General features: G+C 42.6%; 2 protein-coding genes across 7 annotated transcripts; one reads left to right on the top strand and one right to left on the bottom strand.

Annotated features, from left to right (window-relative positions):
- Nucleotides 1–1,718: 1,718 nt before the first annotated feature.
- TIPRL (TOR signaling pathway regulator) lies at nucleotides 1,719–9,136 on the bottom strand. The gene is made up of 7 exons (XM_039718035.1): nucleotides 8,908–9,136; nucleotides 6,361–6,540; nucleotides 5,429–5,528; nucleotides 4,232–4,363; nucleotides 3,727–3,822; nucleotides 2,980–3,042; nucleotides 1,719–2,296 (listed from the first exon to the last, which is right to left on the bottom strand). Exons 1-7 carry the CDS (start codon nucleotides 9,006–9,008, stop codon nucleotides 2,147–2,149), a joined length of 822 nt encoding a protein of 273 aa, XP_039573969.1. The 5' UTR covers nucleotides 9,009–9,136; the 3' UTR covers nucleotides 1,719–2,146.
- Nucleotides 9,137–9,184: 48 nt separating this feature from the next.
- GPR161 (G protein-coupled receptor 161) lies at nucleotides 9,185–21,937 on the top strand. Of its 6 annotated transcripts, XM_039718134.1 has the most exons (8): nucleotides 11,074–11,198; nucleotides 11,782–11,871; nucleotides 13,183–13,272; nucleotides 13,366–13,777; nucleotides 14,298–15,022; nucleotides 16,510–16,614; nucleotides 17,859–17,990; nucleotides 19,291–21,937. In XM_039718134.1, exons 4-8 carry the CDS (start codon nucleotides 13,410–13,412, stop codon nucleotides 19,536–19,538), a joined length of 1,578 nt encoding a protein of 525 aa, XP_039574068.1. In that variant the 5' UTR covers nucleotides 11,074–11,198; nucleotides 11,782–11,871; nucleotides 13,183–13,272; nucleotides 13,366–13,409; the 3' UTR covers nucleotides 19,539–21,937. The 6 variants fall into 6 exon arrangements, with proteins under 6 accessions (XP_039574066.1, XP_039574068.1, XP_039574067.1 ...); XM_039718132.1 differs by lacking the exon at nucleotides 11,074–11,198 and adding an exon at nucleotides 9,185–9,230 and having other exon boundaries at nucleotides 13,183–13,777; XM_039718133.1 differs by lacking the exon at nucleotides 13,183–13,272 and having other exon boundaries at nucleotides 13,273–13,777.
- The last annotated feature ends 98 nt before the right edge of the window (nucleotides 21,938–22,035 follow it).

Below are 22,035 nucleotides of genomic sequence, written 5' to 3'. Positions count from 1 at the left end.
TGCCTTCGAGCAAGTGCCATGATTTACTTCTACCAGAAAAATAACTCTTCATCCCCATTTGTCATTCTCTTCGTTTTCACTCTTTCCTCACTTCCCTCTATTAATGGAGGGAAATGGATTAAAAAATAATCTTCTATTACTAAATGGATTTTAATCTCTTTGGTGCTGCATTCATTTGTAGTCCCTTTCTTCATCCTGACACTAAAATGTTTAGGAAACAAGGGCAGGAAGATGAAAAAAAGCCAACAGAATTTAGGACTGTAACAGGGAACATAGAGGACCTTGCTTCTATTTCAAAGTGGTCATAAATTCATTCACCCAGATCATGTCTGATAATTATCTGGTAATTATCACAGCTGACAACTTCTTTCAGAAACTATCAGTTCTCTTCACTTATCTTATACATAATTTTTTAGCAGTAATCGTTTCCAAAGAATTCCAAAGATAAGGCTGAAGTTGTATTCAGGAAAAAAAAATTCTAATCAATAATTTTGTACAAACTAATCCTCACAGTCTCTCTGTGAGGTAGGCATATATTAACTCTCGTTTTTACATACAGGGAATGGAAGCACAGAAAAATGTCTTCCCCATGGTTAGAGTAAATCAATAACACAGGAAAAACTGCAGTTAGTTCCTGCCTTTCTACCTGCTGTAGAACTCACTGACCAGGCTGTCTCAAATACAAGTGAAATCAGTGTGTTCTTTTTAATAAGGGATCAGTCATTTACATGGCAGTACACTTTTTTGCCCCAGTAAAAACCTCAAGGTCTTCTCTACATGAAAACCACTTCACAAAATACATTATTAAATACTAGGTTTTGTGGTGTGTTGCTGCTAGTAAGCCATGCGGTGTAGAATATGAAGATTTTTAAACAAAAACCCCAAGACATCACAATGTCCATGTTCTTATCTGCAAGCACCTTGCACCACAGGGCCTGCTTTTCACTGCACTTACTTGCTTCCTGCACTGAGTGTCAGCAGCAAACCCAGGCAAGCCTGCTTGGCTGCCCCATTCTTAAGCCAAACCAGTAATATATTGCAGAATTTCCAAAAGCAATACAAGTATTCAGTTTCAGAGTGTTGAAACCATGACTATACAAGTGATCACACTTCTACCAATACTAGAACTTAGAAGAATTTTAAAATAAATCAAAATTATGCATCTGGAAAACATGTTAGTATCCTTCTAAGGCCACACAGGATCTCATTTCTAAAACTGCAAATACCAGCACCCTTTAGGGATCAGACTTATCCAGCCTTAAGCCTCACTGCAATTTTGCAACTTGGCCATCAGGGCAGTAGAACCGGCCCATGTGGGCACATCCAAGAGAAGGCCAGTGCAGGGCAATACCTTTCCAGCATCGTACATTACCAGAGCAGCACACTCTCACTTGAGGAGAGTCCCAGAACTGCCCACAGAACTCCAGCTGACACCAGATTAAACCAGCATTTGTGAAGAGACTTAGCAGTGTCTCTCTGTTAACTTCCAGCTCTCCTCCTGCTCTGGCGTTAATGCTTCACAAATAATTTTTACCTTTATATAGTGTCAAAAAAATATACTTTTTTTCCCTACACTTAAACCTATCTCAGATGAAATGAATATTCTTAGGTGATACCCTGGATCAGAAACTACAAGAAGTAACTTTGTTGGTTACCAGTAGGGGAAGCCAAGCAAAATGGGTAGTCAAGGATGTACAGATCAAAATAAATGCAGCAGATTTTTTTTTTTTTTTTACTGTGGATTATTTCTCAATAAAAATAAAATCACGCCAGTTTTACAACTCTGGCAGTTTCATAGTATCTGAAGCAGCAATGACAAAATCTTCATAGAATTGTTAGTGGATGGGGGTCCAGACAATATTCCTGCCTGTTTGGTGAACTAAACAGATCCCAGATTCCCAATAGTCATTTCTCCAATGCTGCTGAAAACTGTAACTCACCACCAGTCTATCACCAACTCCAAACACAGGTTAAAAAAACCACAAACAAAAAACACCATTAGCAAAACCTGTTTGAAATGTTTCTTCTAAAGGCTACAAAAAAATTAGCCAAATTCTTCATTCCACTAGTAGTGAAACACCCCCCCATATATCAACAACCACGATCACATAATCTCCAGTATACTTCAAGTCCTATAAAGTCACATTTATTTAGACTTAGCACATGTGGTTTCCAGTGATGTTTCTGGTTTAGGCTCCAGCTTCTCTGGGAATTCTAGTTTTTCACAGATTGTCTCCTTTATGGGTAGATACTGAGAGATCTCATTAGGTTCCGTGAACAGGGAAGGTGGAACGTTCTAAAAAGCAAAAATTTTACATTAAATGAGTGAAAGAAAAGAGGGGATAAGAAAAAGTATTCCAACTCCAAACTACTACAGACAATTTATAACTTACTGAATGTAAACACCACTACAGGCAAACTTTTTAGAGGCAAACTAAAAGTAAAGGAGGAGAAAAGGTACAAGAAAATGAAAGTTCAGGTGTTTGTCACGAATAACAACCACAGCTGCAACTCCAAATATACCACAAATTATTCTGAGCCATTACTAGAGTTTTAAGGTGGCCTATTAATCTCAAATATTTGAGAAAAAAATTAAGAAGTCTATTACCAAACAGATCTTAACCCCTAACATGGGTTGGAAGCATACAACCAGCCATGAAATTTAACATCATGGGACATGGAGTACCCAATTCTGCAGCTAAACAGTTCTATGAAAAAATAAAATAATAAAAACATTTTATGACCTCAACAGTAGAAAAAATGTCCTAATCCCATACCCTGTCACGTGATCTGAGCATTTACAAAATGTAAATCTGCTCTAAAATCACCAAAACAAAAGCTGCATAAGCAGAAAGAACTTTCTTCGGTATTAATTCCAAACCAAACAAAGAAGCACTTAAGAGACAGTATTTTCTATGCTGACCATAAAACTAAAAAGCACACAGAAGGAAAAGAACCAAAGTTTTAAAAATCCAATACCTTTAGACTTGATATTTTGCTTTCCCTGGATGTGTATTCTCGCAACATGTAGGTCTTGTCAGCCTAATGGAAAAAATCAATCATCTGGTATCAGTAAAACAAGAATTTTAAATACATTTAATTTAGGAAGCATTGGAATTTGGTTGACCACAAATTTTCACCTAGGAGAAGAAATGTACATTCAAATTCATGAAGACAGATGACAACAATGTTGTTTTTTTCCAAAAACCACCTGCGTACATGTTTCAAAAAAATATGACTGAATATGCTTGTTAATTTTTACTCAGCTAGAACTCCTACACATCTACTCAGAAATACCAACCCCCAAATCTTAACATCCTGTATTATTTGGTGAGACACCAGAACTCAATGTACTATGGACAGTTGTTTGCAAGTTACCTAATAGAGTTAGACTGCAAGTGTAAGACAAAAATAATGTACTTGGAGACAAGACCCTATTGAACCCTTTACTGCTGCCTATTTTTCCTCTTGTACTTCCTTCTCTAATCTGTGTCTGTCAAATGTATTTAAATGATTACATCACATGAGGGGTAGCCTACTCTGCTCATACATATGGCATCCAGCACTAAGTGGCTAGCTCAGCACTACCACAATAATAAAATACACTCGGAAGTTTTTGTGCTCCCAAACATCAGTATTAAATTAGAGGAATATCACTGAGTCACTGGAAGTAAAATGGCAAGGGAACATCTGTAAAGTAATTAATCATGGAAAGTAAAGGTTTACCTCATGATGAAGCCTTGTATCATTCATCCTGATGAGTACCCCATCCACTCGCAAGAAGAACCTCAGCAGCACAAAAAAGCTGGATGGCATAACTCTCTGCAAAAATAAAGATGGCCCATTCAGCACCTTACAAAGGCTTACTTTAAGCATGTACTTGTCTACATCAGATATTCACAATGCAAGGCAATATGAGAAGTTTTCAAGAATGAAGTCAAAGTTTGGGCGGTTGATTTGCTACAGCTATGACTGGGCAGCGGGGCAGACAGTGTCTCAAAGGACTGTTAGGCAGGACACAGGAGACAAAAGATTTTCCCCGGAGCACATGACAGATGACAAAGGTTTCAAGACAACATCATCTCCAGTAAGATCATATTTGTAAGAGCAAGGATGAGGAACTTTGTGCTTTAAAGTTTAAGTCCCAGAAAAAACAACATGCAAAAAGCAGCTTTGCATTAATCAGCCAACTGAGTCCCCAGGTATCTTTTATACACCTCCCAATACTCACTACTTTCACACTCAGACTTGATACTCCATGATCATGGAGTTCATCTTCAAACAGGAGTACTTCTTCAAAAAACATAATTTGTTCCCTGGCTTTCAATTTCTCTGTATTTATGTGTTCTGTTGTAGGAACAACCTAGAGAAAAATATTAAGAGCAGTTAGGATATTAACTTTTTGCCAAACTACATAAAGTTTGTTCTGATATTTTGAATTCCACAGTTTTAATAAGGAAAAATCTTCTAGGGCACTAAGCTTAAGACACCCCAAATTTCTAAGAGAAAAAGTTAAAATCAAAGTTTCCAAGAGTTTCTTCTGGAAAATTCTGACTTCTCTCTGGGTACCAGGCTCAGTAGGGTTTCAACTACAAACAATTCTGCTTTCTTTAAAAACATTTGAAGATGTCTTGTGTTCAACATACATATGAGAAGTTCAGGTTTATAAATAGAATTCTGTGCATTTAGCACCCGTAGCCCACAACACACCTTGAAAAGGATTCTAATAAAGCTTTTCCATGGAAATCAAGTACCTCTATGTTTTGCATCTCATGGTCTCCACAGACACTTCTGGTGTCCAAATACTATGGACCAACATTGTTCATTTCTATGCTGTACTTTTAATTCCAGCACAACTCAAATGATCTCTGACTAAAGCAATTCTAGTGAATTGATACAGATTATCTGCTTAGTAGCAAGCAACCTGTATGCAGTAAACAGAAGCTGGGAACTTCAGTCTTATTTTCACAAAAATAAAGGCATGAGGGGGCCTGTGAGTTTAAATATGAGGAGTTACTGAGCTGCTGATGCAGAAAAATATCAGACCATTGAAAGCAGCCAGGTCAGAAAACAGACAAACATGCAAGCAGCAGAGCATGAAGGCACTACAGAATGACACAGCTGATAGTTCTGCTGTATGTGAGCAGCTTGAGGCTCCAGAGCAGCCCCCCGCAAGAGCTGAAGCCTCCCATATGCTTTAATTCTAAAATGCTTTAAGACACCACCCACCTTCATTATTAAAATAAGCCATTATTTGATTAGGATAAATTGAGCTGAGAGACATGAGAAGCCCAAATTACACTTTGAAATCAGAAATTACAAAGCACAAAAGATTTTAAAGAAGCCTACTGAAAGGTAAATAACAGCTTTAAAAAAAGTTTGACTGAAGCAAGATGCAGTCATCAATTAACAAAAAGAAAATTATTACCTTTAATGTTGCAGTATCTCCCAGCAAAGTTCCTTTGTAATCTGTTGTGTAAGTCCAGTCATATGGCTTGACAATTTCCTTACTGTGCTCAGTCTCACTCCTCAATAGTGAAAGAGAAAACAGCTTTGTAGTAATAGCTTCATAGCAATTGTCAAAAAATTACAACCTCACATATGACTGTGCATTAGAATTCTGACACTGTTCCTAATGAAAAACAGCAGCATTGTCTGAGCTGCAATCACAATGTCAAGACTTAATCATGGTTTCACATCTGTTTCCATAATAATTCTGAAAACAATTATGAGAATTCTTGATCTATCTCAGTTCTGACTCATAATAAAGATTCTCACGCGTTATTGCTGAAAAATTTTTATTTCAAGATGAATCTTTCTTTAAGTAGGCAGAAAGTGATCTCTTGACAACACACAGCAATCATTAACACTGCAATTTAGCTTAGTTTTCAGGATAACTTTGATTTGTTTCTGTGCTTTATTTCCAGATGCTCTACAACTAAATCAAATTTGACAAATACTAAGCATCATAATTAGTTCTCATGCATGGCAACTGTTCTGCTTTATTCCTAAGGCCAAGATTTTGAACATGTACAGCACTTTGGAACACCACACAATACAGTCCTGCAATGCTTAAGGCTCTCTGAGTTTGAATAAACAGAAACAGCATTAAGTCATGTTAAACTTGACATTTACTTTAAGAAATCCATGACACAGCTGAAAAATACAGCTGACCCAATTTGACAGAAAGGACGATGACAGCAAAGAAAAGCAAAGTGACCTCTGTGATCACATGCTGCATCTAGAGTAGAATCAAATGCAATGTGGTCCTCAAGAGTTCAGTTTGTTCCTTTAACTACTGTATGACAGTTCCAGAGACAACAACCCAGTACTTGCCCACTGGTGATAAAAATACTGTACCTGCTCTCTTGCCACTCCTCTGCACAAGCGACTTTGATCATACCTTGACAATTATTGACACATTTTAAAGCATCTGTAGCATTGAACTCAATTCCAAAACCATGGTCATGCTGTATTCTTAGGACATTGTCTCCAAACATCATCTCTGGTAGGGAAGGCATGTGTAATTCATCAGCCAACCTGCAGAGAAAAATGAGAAGCATCAGTCAGCTGATCGCAGCTAAGTGAAAGCAGTCCTTGTTTTGGAACTAGGATTCTTTAGACCATGATAACTTAGAAGACACATCACCAGGTTAATCATTTCACCTGAAATGCAGACTCATTGATCTGAAGTGACTTTTCCACCAAAAAAAGTACTCCTAAAACATTCCTTCGCCATCAGGCTCAGACAAAATTCTCACACATGAGGAATCAAGAGTATCTGAGAAGAATGCAGAAGCAATTTTCCACCTGTGCTAGCAAATTCCTGGATGGTCAGTGGACCAACTTCAGTAGGTGCTCAAAGAAACCTTTAGGAACAAGGACTCATCATAAGCAAGTTTGAATTCACTGCATAATAGCTCCAAATTTAGAAGCCTACAAAAAATGTACAATCCTGGCAGAGTATGTAAAAATTGCAGAAGACACTACTGTATTCTGCTGGTAGAAGACACATACTGGCATGCTTCCTAAACTTTTCCTCCTCGCCTACCTGACTTCCCAAGATCAAAAAGGAGTATCTGAAATCTGAAGAGAAGAAAGCTTTAGGAAATACACCTATTTGAGTGAGGGGAGAGAGAAGAGTGTCCAATCATAATGTTCACATTGGTAACACGACATTCCTGAACAAAAGTGGTTATTTCTGTAACCCTGAATACAAAAGAACAGTGTTAACCTAACTAAAATAAAAACAGTAAATTCACAGACCTGGAAAATAAGATTCTATGTTTTTTTCCCAAAGAAGGCAGAATAACATTATGAACTTTTCCATTTCATCAAGTGTAGGAGCCCTTGACCTGCAAAACCCAACCCCTGCATAGAAAAGAGTTCTTGGCTATGGCACATTTAATCCTTCACCTTTCTACACAGGTTGCGGAGGGATTTTTGGAATATATATTTGCCAGAAATAAAATTCCTACAGATACTAATAATGTGCCCCAAGCAATAAAAAAGACAAAATGGATCACTATGACCTTGTTGCACCTCCTACAACTGGCCTCAGCTCATTGATACAGTCTGTCCAGATCCCTCTGCTGAGCCTTCCTACCCTCCAGTAAATCAACACTTCTACCTAGCTTGGGGTCATCTGTGAACTTACTGAGGGTGCACTCAGTCACCTTGTCCAGACCATCAATAAAGATATTGAACAGGACTGACCCCAACACTGAGCTCTGGGGAACACCACTGTCGATGGGCCACCAGCAGGATGTAACTCCATTCACCATCACTCTTTGAACTCAGCCATCCAGACAATGTTTTACCCAGCAAACAGTGCACCCATCCCAGCCATAAGCAGCCAGTTCCTCCCAGAGGATGCCTTATTAGCCTCAGAAAAGGTAAAAGCAAGATAAATGAAAGTACATTTAACAAGACTGATGAGATTTCTATGTATACTGAAATTTATTCCAGAAAACGAAACTGAGAAGTATCTGCCAAATCCATCCGCCTTTAAGGTCAGTTATGGCACAACTGAACTCTCCAGTTCCACATTAGCAAATTTAACTTAAGTAATTGATGCTGATACAGAAACATTTCCTCCAATGATTTCAGTGGATTTGGAAGTCCTACAAGAAGAGAGAAAATTATAAATTTTTAATGAAAACCACTATCTTAAAAGAGGTTTTACCAAGACATGGTAGGAGACAGTAAAAATATTCTTTTTCAAAAGTAATTTAAAAAATCAGGCTTCTAATTAGCGGGTCTCAGTTCACAGAGATCTAGAGATCCAAAACCATTATAATTACACAATCAAAATGGTCTGAGTTGGAAGAAACCTAAAGGTGAAGTTCCAACGTCTCTGCCATGGGAAAGGATACCTCCACCAGACCAGGTTGCCCAAAGCTCCATCCTGGCCTGGCCTGGGATATCTCCAGGCCTGGGATATCTCCAGGGATGGGGCATCCACAGCTTATCTGGGCAACCCGTTCCAGGGACTCAGCACCCTCACAGTCAGGAATTTCTTTCCTAGGGTCCAATCTAAATTTCCTCTCAGTTGGAATCCATTCCTCTTTTTCCCCGTACTACATGCCCTTGTAAAAAGTCCCTCTTCGTCTTTCTTGTAGGCTGCCTTCTGCAATCATTGAAGCAAAATTTTGGAAATTACCTGTAACCCAAATCGCCCGAGTTCTCCAGCCAGAGAATCAAGCTTGAAGAGAAGGAACAACCCCGGGAGCCGATGAGCGTCTCCCCCGCCCTGGGAACGCTGCGTGTTTCCTTCGCAAGGCCACCCGACGCCCCCAGCCCCTCGCTGTGACGGCCGAGGCCGCAGCCCCGCGGTAGCTCCCCGAACAGCGGGGACACGGTGCTGTGCTGTGTCCCCCTGCACCCCCAGCCCAGAGTCCGCCCCACCTCTCGGCCTGCGCCGACTTCATGATGTGCGTCCGGGCGGCGCTCAGCTTCCACGGCCCGAAGGTGAAGTCACGCCGGCTGCTCTGGAAAACGGGGTGCATGGCGGCCTCCTCTTCGCCGAGCAGAAGACAGGAGGCGGCGGAAGGGGCGGAGGCGGCGAAGCCCCTCTCCTCCCGTCTGCTCCCGCACAGCACTCACGGCAGCGCCGGCGCCCCCGGAACCGCCGCCTCGGAGCGTTTCCGCTTCCAGGGCCGCGCGGTGCGGAGCCCCGGCGGCGGCGGAATCCTGGGATGCATCCGGGAGAGTGTTGCCAGCAGGGCGAGGTAGAGGATCCTGCCCATCTGCTCAGCTCTAGTGAGCCCACATCTGGAGTGTTCTCTCCAGGACGGGAGGGACATAGAGCTCCTGGAGCGGGTCCAGCAGAGGGCAGCGAAAATGATTAAGTGACTGATCTTTGTTAGGTGGAAGGGCTGAGGAAGCTGGGCCTGTTCAGCCTCGAGAAGAGGTGGCTGAGAGGGGCCCTCATCAATGTGTACAAATATATAAGGAGGGGATTCCAAGAGTATGGATCCAGGCTCTGCTCAGTGGTGCCAAGCAATGGGACAAGAGGCAACGGGCAGAAACTGATGCACAGAAGTTCCCCCTGAACATGAGGAAGAATTTCTTTACTGTGCAGTGACCAAGCACTAGAACAGGTTGCCCAGAGAGGTTGTGATGCCTCCACCATTGGTGATATTCCAGACCTGTCTGGACACAACCCTGTACCATGTGCTCTGGGATGACCCATTGTGGCCCTTTCCAACCTACCCAGTCTGTGATTCTATGAGGTGATATGGGGGGCAGGTGGGTGAGGAAGGGGCATCCACACTTCTCTGTGCTTCTGGAGCCACCGTGGGGAGAGTGGGCTCTCCAATCTCCACTGCCCAGGATGAAGAGCCAGCAAGCTCACCCAAACCCCTGTTTCAGTGAAGCTAGGCTGCAGAAGCTAGCGGAGAATGTTGGTGTGCCTCACAAGTGCTTGTGCCTCAGCTACTTCCCCATAGGTACTTCACCAAGAGCAGTGGGTAGGAGCAGTTTTGGGGAGCTCTGAAGCCTCTGGTGGCCCTGGGCCATCTCCATGGCCTCACTCACAGTTGCAGCAAGCATTGCCTGGCTCCATCACACAGGTGCCCTGTGCTGTGTTAGTACACACACATGTGTGCACACAGAATCACATCTGGGCAAGGTTAGAATGGGGCAAAGTGGATCATCTGGTCCAATTTCCCTTTTCAAGCAGGGTCATCCCAGAGCACATGGCATAGGATGGTGTCTAGACAGGTCTGGAATATCTTCAGTGAGGGAAACTCCACAACCTCTGTAGGCAACCCATGCACAGTCATTTGCATAGGAAATATGTTCTTCCTCACTTTCAGGTGGAACTACTGTGCATCAGTTTTTGCTCATTGTGTAATCTCTTGTTTGATACATTTTTGAATGCTGTCCAAAAATGGTCTTTTTAAAATGTCGAAGTGCAATGGTGTGGTAAGCTTAAAAAAGTCTATAGAAAAGTATCAGTAGAACTGATTGAAAATGATGCATCAGCTTAGTATTCCAGCACTGATGGGTGGATGCATGTCTTGCCTTTCTGCATCATCAAAAGAGCAGACTAACTCCCTGTGGACTTCCCCTGGCACAGGAACAAGACATACAGTCCAGCTCCTGCTGTTGGAGCATTGGAGCAAATGGAGGCATCAGCTACAGAAAACTGATGTCCACAGCATTAAAAACTCCATAGAGCAATCAAAATATAGCACAGCTCACATCAGGGCAGTCACCCTCTGTGCTCAAGGGTATTGCCAGGGAAAGGCAGGAACTAGGGAGGCACAAGCACAGCATTTAATTTTTGTTCACCCTTTATACTGACACTATATCCGATGTCTTGCTTCAGATATGCGTGTGGGAAAAACTTTTCCCCAAATCTTGTGTTAATTTTAATAGTGTTTCGGGGTCTAGGAAGTCTAGCACCTAGGCTCTACGGCTGCCTGGCACTACGAGCCGGGGCAAATGACTTGACTTTATCCAAGAAAAGTACTTTTCCCCTCCCTTTTAACCGAGTTCCCGGGGACGCCCCCGGCGCGGCTACGGAGAACATGGCGGGCGGAGGGGGGCGCGGCGGGCTGAGGCGGCGGGGCGGGACGGCGGGAGGGGCAGGCACGGGGCCGGGGCCGTGCCCATGGCGGGGCAGGCCACGGCGGCTGACGGGGGTTCCGGGCGCCCCAGCCAGGAACGTCCCGCTCTGGCGGCGGCAGGCGGTGAGTGCAGAGCCGGGGATGGGACAGAGGCGGTGGGACGCGCTCGCCACCGGCGGGTGGGGGCGAAGCGATGGATGCCCGGGGCGGAGGACCCTGTTCCAGCCCTTTGTTCACTGCCGGAGGGAGCGCAGGGGCAAAATGGCGAAACCCCCCTTCCCCACCGTATTTACAACTCGGTCCCACTCGCTTGGTGGGTGTGCGGGAAGCCTGACCGCGGTGCCTGCGGCCGGGATGGGATGGGATGGGACGGGGCGGGATGGGATGGGATGCTGTCCCCGCCCTGGGCAGCCCTGGCCCGGGGGGGCCGCCTCTGCCGATGTCGCTTTCTCCCGCCGTGAGGGAACGGGGCGCTCCAGGTGCTCCGGGCATCGCTATCGCAGGGTGTGGGCGCGGGGGAAGCCGCCTTTCCAAAACCCGCTACGGCCAAAAAGTGTTGGAAAGGCACCCAGAGGTGGTGCAGGCATGCTGAGAGAGAAAGAGATTCGAGGAGGAGTGTTTTTGCACACATCCTCAGTCAGAGGGAAGAGCTAAGTTACATTTTTTTCAAAGCATGGCCCAGTAATGTCTTTAATTATGTTCTTAGGAAAGCACAGATAAAAATGGAAAAAAGGCGTCTTTCCAGACTGACAGTGCTGCCTAATGTCATAGCAGCCACACAGATGGAAGCATTTCTGTAAGTACTGTCTGGGACCCATGTCTGGCAGAGTTGCAAAATTAGCTAAGATAACTTTTCTGAGTCCCATCCCAGAAATGCTAAAATCAACTTTATGTTCACTGATGGACTCTTTTACTATTTTTTTCTTCTTCTTCTTCTTTTTTTTTTTTTTTTTTGGTCTGCATATTTGCATTTTTTTTGTTTGTTCATTATGCTGTCCTACAGAGAGGTGAAGGACTGAATAAAGTAGGTAGTGATTGCCATTTGAAGGCAGCAGGGAAAAGAGAAATTGCTAAGGAATTGGAAGAAATAACAAGGTTTCACAAAATGAGGCTGTGAATCTATGGGATGGATGCTAACACTGAGAAGTCAAGGATTAAAGGTTCTCAAGCATTTCTGTGGCGTGGAGCTCATCTTAATGCAAGGAAGTATCTTTCAAACCTCATGTACAGAAAGCCAATTCCTCCAGTCCTTTGGTGTTGGCAGTAAAATACAATCAGCAGTGTAGCTAAGGTGATTATGAACACGCAGAAATGATGTTGGGAGAGTATATATAGTGGTCCCTGAGTCTTTCAATGTTACTTAGCAACTGTTAAGGAAGAGTCAGCAGGGTGTAAGACTGAACTCTAGGGCTGTTTGGGTCCAATCCAGCTAGCTCTGGTCCCTGGCCCCTCGCAGTCTTACAAGGACAAAAGTGAAAGACTACAGGCGCTCTTTCCTCTCAGGATGATCATCCCACTTTATTGTGGAACCACTCCAGGGAAGTCCAAGGGAGGCAAAGAGAGGTCAGAGGTTCCCTCCTGGGAGATTTTAAGCCCAGGGGAAGGGGGGCAGAGGAGAGGAGCTACAGCCAGTGGGATACAAGTCAGGAGAGGGGCCAGAGGAGGGGTAGACCAGGGAGAAACCACCACCACTGGGGCTTAGGGGAGAGGGGAAGACCATGTGATATGAGAGGGGAATCCCATGAGGATACAAACATACTATTCAGTGCAAAATACCAAACCCAGTGCAAAACAACTAAATAAACTATTTAGTGCAATAAACAGCAGGTATGACTAGCCAGGCATCCATAGAAACCAGCAAATGCTGTATAGGCAGAATACAAGGTAACTATCAGGACAGGCAGAATTTTTTTAAAAATGTGACTTCCTTTAAAGCAAGATAAGGAAAGATACTTGATATTTGTCTTGTTTCTTCACTGCCTAGTTGAAGGGGCTGGTAAGTAGGATTTAGAAACAAGTAAGATCTGTAGAAAATTTTAAAGTAAAATGTGCCTATTTTCTTTCTTATTTCCTCCCCCTTCACCTCTTCTTGTCTTCCCTCTTCTAGGCTTGGTGTTATCCTCTTTGGTGTGCCCACAGGAAATTTACTGCCCCTTCACTTGCCCATCTAAAATATGCAATTTCTTGCATACTACAGGTAAATTTCAACAAAGGCAAAAGGGCCTCCAGTCTTTGGAAAGAGTTTGAAGAACTATTACATGAATGTTTCTGAACATTGTTCTGCTTCTAGCTGCTCAGCATGTCTTGGCTGCTCCAGATCTCCACACTCTGACCATGAGCAGCAATTCCTCCCTCAGCAATGGAAAGGGCCTGAGGAACCTGACCACAGAGGAAGATGGGGCAGTCAGAGTCACCGAGTCCATTGCTATAATTGTCATTGCCATCTTCATCTGTTTGGGCAACCTGGTGATTGTTGTTACTCTATATCGCAAGTCATACCTTCTCACCTTAAGCAACAAATTTGTGTTCAGCCTGACCCTCTCCAACTTTCTACTCTCCGTGCTGGTGCTGCCTTTTGTTGTGACCAGCTCCATCAGGCGAGAATGGATCTTTGGGGTTGTTTGGTGCAATTTCTCAGCCCTGCTCTACATGCTGATCAGCTCAGCCAGCATGCTCACTTTGGGACTCATAGCTATAGACCGGTAAGCTGCTCTTTGGTAATGAATTGTAACAAATTGCCTGGTCCTCTCATAGCGTAACCACTTCTTGTTCATAGAGTTGAGAAGCACTGCAGAGGGTTACATGGTGTACTGATGGAGTATCGTTTTTACTTCAGCCCCTCATGAACTTTTGATGTGGAGCAAGAGAAAATGATGTCATCAATAATGGAAAATGCAGACATTCATCCAGAGTTTTTTAAAGCTCTTGATGGTATAATAACATACTATTTGATAAACATGAAATAGTGACTTAAAATTCCAGATTATACCCTAAGCTCACACCTTACTCACACATAAGAACAGATGGTTGCATTTGTGCCTTAGCCAAGTTTGACAGTCTTGATTGCAGTGATACCTACTTTTACATGTAACTGTTTCTAGAAACAGGGCTTCTGAGCCTGTTTGAAGAAAAAAGAACTAGATATCAGCATCATTAAAACATGTTCTTTTCTTTGTTTATGTCTTTTATTCTCCTGTGGACTATTCTTTTCTTGCCCCGCAGGTACTACGCTGTGCTGTACCCTATGGTTTATCCAATGAAGATAACAGGCAACAGAGCAGTGTTAGCTCTTGTTTACGTGTGGCTGCATTCCCTTATTGGCTGCCTCCCTCCCCTTTTCGGCTGGTCCTCCTTGGAGTTTGACCAATTCAAGTGGATGTGTGTGGCAGCCTGGCACAAGGAGGCTGCCTACACGGCCTTTTGGCAGATCTGGTGTGTGCTGCTGCCGTTTGTGGTCATGATGATCTGCTATGGATTCATATTCCGTGTGGCAAGGATTAAGGCCCGCAAAATTCACTGTGGGAGTGTTGTCATTGTGGAGGAGGACTCACAGAGGAATGGGAGGAAGAACTCCAGCACCTCCACGTCCTCCTCTGGCAGCCGAAGGAATGCTTTCCAAGGGGTTGTTTACTCAGCCAACCAGTGCAAAGCTTTCATAACCATCTTGGTTGTCATTGGGGCTTTTGTCATTACGTGGGGACCTTACATGGTAGTAATAACATCAGAGGCACTTTGGGGTAAAAACAGTATTTCCCCTGCTTTGGAGACCTTGGCTACATGGCTGTCCTTTTCCAGTGCCATTTGCCATCCGCTAATTTATGGGCTGTGGAACAAAACAGTGCGCAAGGAACTCCTGGGAATGTGCTTTGGGGATCGGTATTACCGCAAGTCCTTTGTTCAGCGGCACAGGACATCACGGCTCTTCAGCATTTCCAACAGGATCACAGGTAAGATGTGGCTGCAAAAACCACTTTCCTAATATCACCAAGAGCAAGGCTTCCTGTCTGCCTGTGTTTGACATGTTTCAGGACTCTGTAAAGAGAGTTGGATGTTTCTAGAATTTTTAGCAGTCTTTTATCAATCAGGTTACATTTGAAAGGAGAATTTTTCTCTTTTTATAGTTAACATCATTCTACTATAGTAAAGCTTTCTCAGGCAGAGAAGACATAGTGATGATGTTAATAAAAATAATTTATTTTCTTCTTTCTCAAACATTTTGTTTTGTGTGCTTCCATTTTGCATTGCCCAGATTTGAGCTCTACCAACAGTACTTTTTACTGCACTTTTTCTTTGATTAATGGCCTTATGCTACAACTCTCTAAAATCCATTGAGGTTCCACTGGCAAAACTTTCTGCAAGTTCAGCATTTAGGATTAATAGTTAGGAAGAAAAGATCATAAACAAAGTAAATCTGTGTAAAGCCATAGAACTATTTGATGTGTTCCCAAGTTGCAGACTGAGACTTCCAGTTGCTCAGTTTGGTGGCTTGTTTTTTTTTAAAGTAGCAATGCAGTGACATTCAGATTTTTAATAATTTCCTTGGTCGTGTTCAGAAGCTTCCAAAAATAGAACATCTTCAAGGGATATTTCATGCAAAGGCAGGAACTGAAGTTATTTACTTGGGAAGGATGATCTAAAATGCAGAAGGAAGATGAGAGCAGCAAGGCATCCGTTATCATTTCTGCAACTTGGGAACACTGGGAGACACTGTCATGTAAATGAAAGAGTTATGGAGCTGTAGCCACATAACCTCCAGGAGCTTTGGCAAGTCTGTATCCAGGAAATGCTATGACTTAATACATTGGAAGCTGAGGTGGGGAGGGAAAAGACAGGAAATGTCTTTCTTTTTCCAAGCGATAAACTTGAAGCTGTCAGCTTCTTATCAGATGTTTTAGTTGGAGGCTGATAGGGAGGAGAAAAACATTCCCAAAAAAATCTCAAGGTGGGATCTAAAGCAGCACCTTCGTAAAAATCACACAATCTCCTCTCTTCTTGTTTTGGAGATTTAAAAGAACTTGGGTATCTCTGTGCCCCTACCTTGCTCCTGAACTTCTTCCCCACACTAATGGCCTGTCACAGCTGCTGGTGCCTACCAGGTTATTCTCTTTCTAAAAGATGCCTGGCCAATCTTCCAAACCATGTGAAAAAATATGCTTGGTGCTCATCCTGTCTGGCTGATAAAACACACACAGTTGCAGTAAGAGTGGGAGGGAAATGGTGTAGAGAGAAAGGAGACTTGCCTTTCCAAACCTGAGAGCTGCTGACTGGATTTATAAGACGGGAAGTCCAGAAGCTGTGCTCTCTGCTTCACCAAGGTAAGTTTTATATGCAGAATAATAAATAAGGCAGTAGAGTGGGTATTACTGGAAGAGGTTTTTACCTTTGCAAACTCTTTAATCATTCACTGTGTAACAAAACCAAAACTTTCTTGCAGATTTGGGACTATCTCCTCACCTTACTGCCCTCATGGCAGGTGGGAGGCCACTGGGAAACAGCAGCAGCACAGGAGACACAGGTTTCAGCTGCTCACAGGATTCAGGTAACTGCAAGTTTCTTGGTCCCTACTTGGGCAGAAGTTTGCACTTGGCAGCAGTCTTGTATACAGCCAATGTTTACAGCCACAGATGCCTCCTGGTGGACAAATTACATGAAGCGTCTGTTGTAGCTGTTCCAACAAAACTGCCGCAGTTGCTTTTTTCCTCCCTTGCCCTCAATAGATTTAATTGCAAAATGCAGCTTACAGAATGATGACAGTCCCTTGGTAACGTGTCCTGGGAACAAGACTTCCTACTTTTGTGTCCTTCTCCTTCAGTTTCTGTTGTTCTTTGGAGACTTTCTCTGTATCCACAAGGAACAGAGCAACAAAGTGAACAATGTCCTTCCCTGTTTCCTATTTTGTAAGATACCTTGTCTTGATCATCCTGCAGTGTAAACATGAACACTTAGGATGGTTTCAGCTTATGGTTTCATTACTACTTAAGATCTCTCAATTGAAGATAGTTTGGAAAAGGGAAAAAGAGTTCTGATGGTAATTTTCTATCCAGATCTGTTGCTAGATTTTTCTGGCAGTTGACTCAGCTACCAGTCCTTAACTGCAGTAGTTATTTTAGAGAGTATTTCTGCTCTAGAGACACCAGAGGGTGATCTTTTAAGGGTTGCTTGGTGTAAGGGGTTTGTTTCCTACTTTTGTAAAGGAAGTCTGTGGAGCTGGGATTTATTTTTGGTAGTTGTTTTGTGCTGGTAGTTTTCTGTCTGTTGTGGATATTCTGCAGTTGTATGTGATAAGGAGAGCAGCCTCCTGGTAAACCTGCCTTAGTTAAGACGATGTGGTGTTACCATCTTGTGACAGCAGTTTAAGCAATTGAACAAAACTAAAGCAATACCAAAATGCTGTTAGAAGTGCCACTGCTGGTTAAGGAGGGAGCGCTGCAAATAACCTGGGAATAGATACACAGTGATCCACTGTGAAATACTGTTTCGCTTTGTATGCTTTTACGTGAGTTACTAAAGAGCAGAAGGAAGCCTTAGTCCCTCTTGTGTGTTGCTTGCTGCATGTAATACATGATCCTGGGACCTGCAATGCCCAGTCTCTAATGAGAAGATTTCCCAATCCTTTCAGTGAAAACTGACCTCATTCTTTTCCTGTGCAGTGTTTAATTTGAGCTGAAATTTACTCACAAAAGCTGGGTTTAGACATCTTTTGAAGGAACTGCTGAAAAATATTTTGTCACCATATTGTATCTCAGTGTTACTGTTTTACTTGGGGATTCTTGCTCTTTTCAGGAACAGATACAATGCTTCTTGAAGATTATGGCTCAGATGGCCCTCATGCCCCACCCTGCATCTGTCCCCCTCGAAGGAGGAGTTCAGTGACATTTGAAGATGAAGTGGAACAAATTAAAGGTGAGTGTTGGGGTAAGTATGAAAATGCTCAGAGTCAACTATACTGAATGCTCAGGAAACCTCACGGGACCTTGAGAATTGTCTTGAAAAGTATCTGACCACTGTGTGCCTTGACAAACCTGATCATTCATGCAGGTACAACAGAAAGCAAAATCAGGCCTTTCTTCCAGATCTCAAGTAGCAGCAGGCAAGGACAAGAGTTAGAAGCTGGGATTCCCTGCACATATATAAATTAAATTGCACAGCAATATCCTCTCTCCAATTTCACTCATCGTAGTGGCTGTTACAAGTTTTGCCTGTATTGTGTTTCTTGGGGAATATATTTTCCTGCCCTCATATTTTGGTTGCATCATCCATGTGTTTCTCATTTTCTGTCTCTCCTCAACTTTGTCACTTAGAGACTTGAAATTCTTCCATTTACAGACTTTAATGATCTGAATATAATTTTATTCTGTTTAATTTAATTTTTCATACTTAAATTCTACTTTGCTTTACTAGGTGTGTTCTTCAGCAGGTATAGGTGAAAACAGATGAACCACATGCAATTTTTTCAGTCAGCTTGTTGCTTCTGGGCTAGCAGAACATTGCAGTGATCATCTATAAAATGTCGGAACATTAATTTTTGCTGATAGTTACAGTAATTCCAATAGAAGACTTGATAATAACAACTGAATTTTCTAAACAATATGTGATTATGGACATTATGAAAATGAGCATAATGCCTTTAAGAATCAAGTAATAATAAAACCTGAAATTATGGAAAACTATTTCTATAGAATTTTTAAACATCTTGGCAAAATTTCCTTTTGCCCTCTTCCCAGCATGAGATTTATATTCCCTTGTATAAACACATTAGCATACATTTTCCACTATCTTTCTGAGTGATTACATAGGAGCAGACATCTAATTTCTTGTGAGAGTGAAAGAGGAAAGTCTCAGTACATAATTCCCTACAGATTCAGCAATTCTTCTTGGTGAGTCTCAGGCTTTCTCTCAGCGTCCCTGAGGCTTTAAAGTATTTCAGCAGCCTCACTGAAGAGTTACATTTAGGATGAACTCTTGTATTGGTCAACATGTTGGTGGATGGAGAGGTGTACAGATGCTACAAAAATAGCTTCAGTGACACAGATTTTCCAGGTCTGAAGCTCTGTAAGCTTTGCGTTCATAGAATGGTGTAGGAAGCTTGAGTATTGTTGATGAATGTGTAGTTATTTTGCAGAGGGAATGATCATGCCTTTACAACAGGATCTATATTAGTTTTCAAGCATTTACACAGCCATGCTTGCCAACTGTTACCTATTTTTTTTTCCAGAGGCTGCAAAGAATACTGCTCTTCATGTAAAAGCTGAAGTTCATAAATCTCTGGACAGTTATGCAGCCAGTCTGGCCCGAGCTATAGAAGCTGATGTGAAACTCAGCCTGTTTGGGGAAGATGCTTTACCAGGAGCCCTGTTCCCCTCATGGACTCTGGCAGGAAGCAGTGGGTACACCCGGTGTGGTGCCAGACCCCATGCCAGCCAAAGACTGAAGCTGCAGAGCATCGATGAAGGGAACATTTGACACAAGCACTGGAGTGGGAAAACAGAATGAAACCACTAAGCAGGGCTAACTGCAGCTGGTAGTGTTTCACCAGAACCAGGACACCTTGTCAGGATGTTTCCAGTGTTTTTTCACATGGAAACAGCTGGGTTCTGGTACTTGCATTAGCATTTTACAGCAGTGTTTGTTTACTGGTTGGGGTGCAGTTGACTCTTCTGCCACATCATTATCATACAGCATATAGGAATGCAGGGCTTGGTTTTGTTGACCACGTCATTAGTCAGTTGACTCTTGGGTCCATTGGCCAAAGCTGATACAGGAACAAAACAGAAAAGGTATGTGCAGTGTTTAACTCATTGTTACATCCATTGACATCTGACCACAGGATAATCAGCTGATACTTGATAGTTGGAGTGCTCTGATAGGAGCTTGTGCACTGGGTAAGACATAAAGCCTTACTCCCAGCTGAGCAACATGGACTTCGCTAAGGACAAAACCTGAACTTTTCTGAGAGCAGATTATGGTGCTATTTACCTTTGCTGGGGGATATTTCTGTCTGTTCAGCCATCAGAATGCCAGATCTGACATTAGACTGTGTTTTCCTTCAGTGGCATGGGACACCAGCTCTTCTGGATGAATGGGAGTAAACAGTTCCTCTGTAATGAATGGGAGTAAACATGTGCTGGGAACAGCACAGAGGTGGGATTTGAGGAAATCATTAGTGCAGAATTCTTGGTTTCTCTGAGAACTTCAGCTCATGTTTTGCTGTTATTAAAAGGGCACTCTGTGTCTGTGTTAAACCTGACAGAATATAAATATTATCACTTCATATTCAGGGTCCATCTTCTAGAGAGAAGAGAGCTGTTTTGTTTTTTTTTTTAAATCATGAGGGAATGTAGTATTTAAGCTGTAGTTACCTCAGTGCTTCTATTGCTTGGAGTATTAATTCATTAATCTCAAAAATAAGAACATTTGGCACTTATATTGCACTTTGCATGTTCTTAAGACATTACCTTGTTAGGCCTTTGTGAGAGGGTTGATCAGCCCCACTTGCCAAAGAAGGGGAACTTGGCACAGCCAAGCTGCTGGCAGGCAGTGAAACAAGCTGCAAAGGTGGCAAGTTTTGTAAGGAAAAGAGGGAAGAGGTGGATCATTTGAGTATATCCAGCTTGAGGAACCTTTCCATGCCTTCATGGACTACCCCCTTCCTTACTTTGTGGGGTTAAAGCCCTGCCTTACTGTGTATGTCAGAGAGGAGACATAAGTGAGCGGGATAATTCCTTGGTGTCAGTAGCAAATAGACTTAAGGACCAAGGGTTTGCATTTGTTTACTCTGTCTGATCCTCTGTGGCTCTACCTTCCCCCAAAAGTGCTTTGTATGAGGTTTTGCCACAGATTGTTTGGAAATCAGGAGCAGGATGTTTCCATCTGGGTAAAAATGCAGTGTACACTCATTGTCTTTGTATGACTTACTCAGAGGCACAGAAGCAAAGTGTTGTGAGGCAGAGCCTCGGTCCAGTACTGTATTTCAGCACAAGCTTATATCCATCTCTGGACAAAGCAACTTGACTTTCTGAACAAGTCTGAATCCCATTGCCTTCCCATGTAAAATATAACTGCATGCCTAAAATTCAGTACATGGTTTGCTGGTTTAAGTACAGGCTGTTGGAGCAAGAACACTTAAGCTCCAGAAAGATGGCTCTTAGTGTAATGCAGGAATAAATCAATTAATAATAGGGAGGTTCTAACTCCTGCATTTTTTACTTCTAATATGTTAGAGATTGCACCTGTGGGTATTCATTAGGAAAAAAAGAACCAAAAATCCCAGTATTAGCTGGGAAGCACTCTGCAGCAAGGTCATTATTGCTGTCACCATCACAGTCCCTTGTAGTACTCAACACTCCTTAAGCTGTGCACTTGCCTGGAAGTATTTTGTGTGCTTCCCTTTTATTTTGTACTCCTGCTTGAAACAAGTTGAGCAGAGCTGCTGCTGAATGTCAGAAGGGCACACATGAGTATGAATGCATTGTGGAGGAGTAGGTGCTGGCCCAAAATGCTGTGATTAGGAGAAAAAATTCCAAGGCATGTGTGGAAGCAGAAAATCAATAGGATTGTGTAAAAAGCACATTTTTCACACAGGTACTGAGACAAATGCAGCCTTCAAGCAGGTCTGGGGGCGTTGCAAGAGTTTACACCATGGCTGGATTCGGCTGCCTGTGTTAATGTCACTAATCTGTTAAGTGTAAACGTTGTTCATATTTTTGTACACACATTATAACCCTTCCATAACTCTGTTACCAGAGTCATTCTCTCACTTGAGTTATCATTAACAAAAGCAGTAATTGAGAAATGCACACGTTTTGTAAAACTGTATTTCCCATCTTAAATACAGAAGAGAAAAAAAAACCAACTTATTTCCAGTTCCTGATGGTCTATGGTGTTTGTACTATTATTTCAACTTACGTTCATCTTTAAATATTTTACTTTTAAACGTGTGTCCAGGATGATCCTGTCAGGC

Source organism: Passer montanus, unplaced genomic scaffold, assembly GCF_014805655.1.
Source record: "Passer montanus isolate IOZ18808 unplaced genomic scaffold, ASM1480565v1 scaffold39, whole genome shotgun sequence".
In the NCBI taxonomy this organism is placed as follows: domain Eukaryota; kingdom Metazoa; phylum Chordata; class Aves; order Passeriformes; family Passeridae; genus Passer; species Passer montanus.
This window is presented reverse-complemented; position numbering and strand designations above follow the sequence as displayed.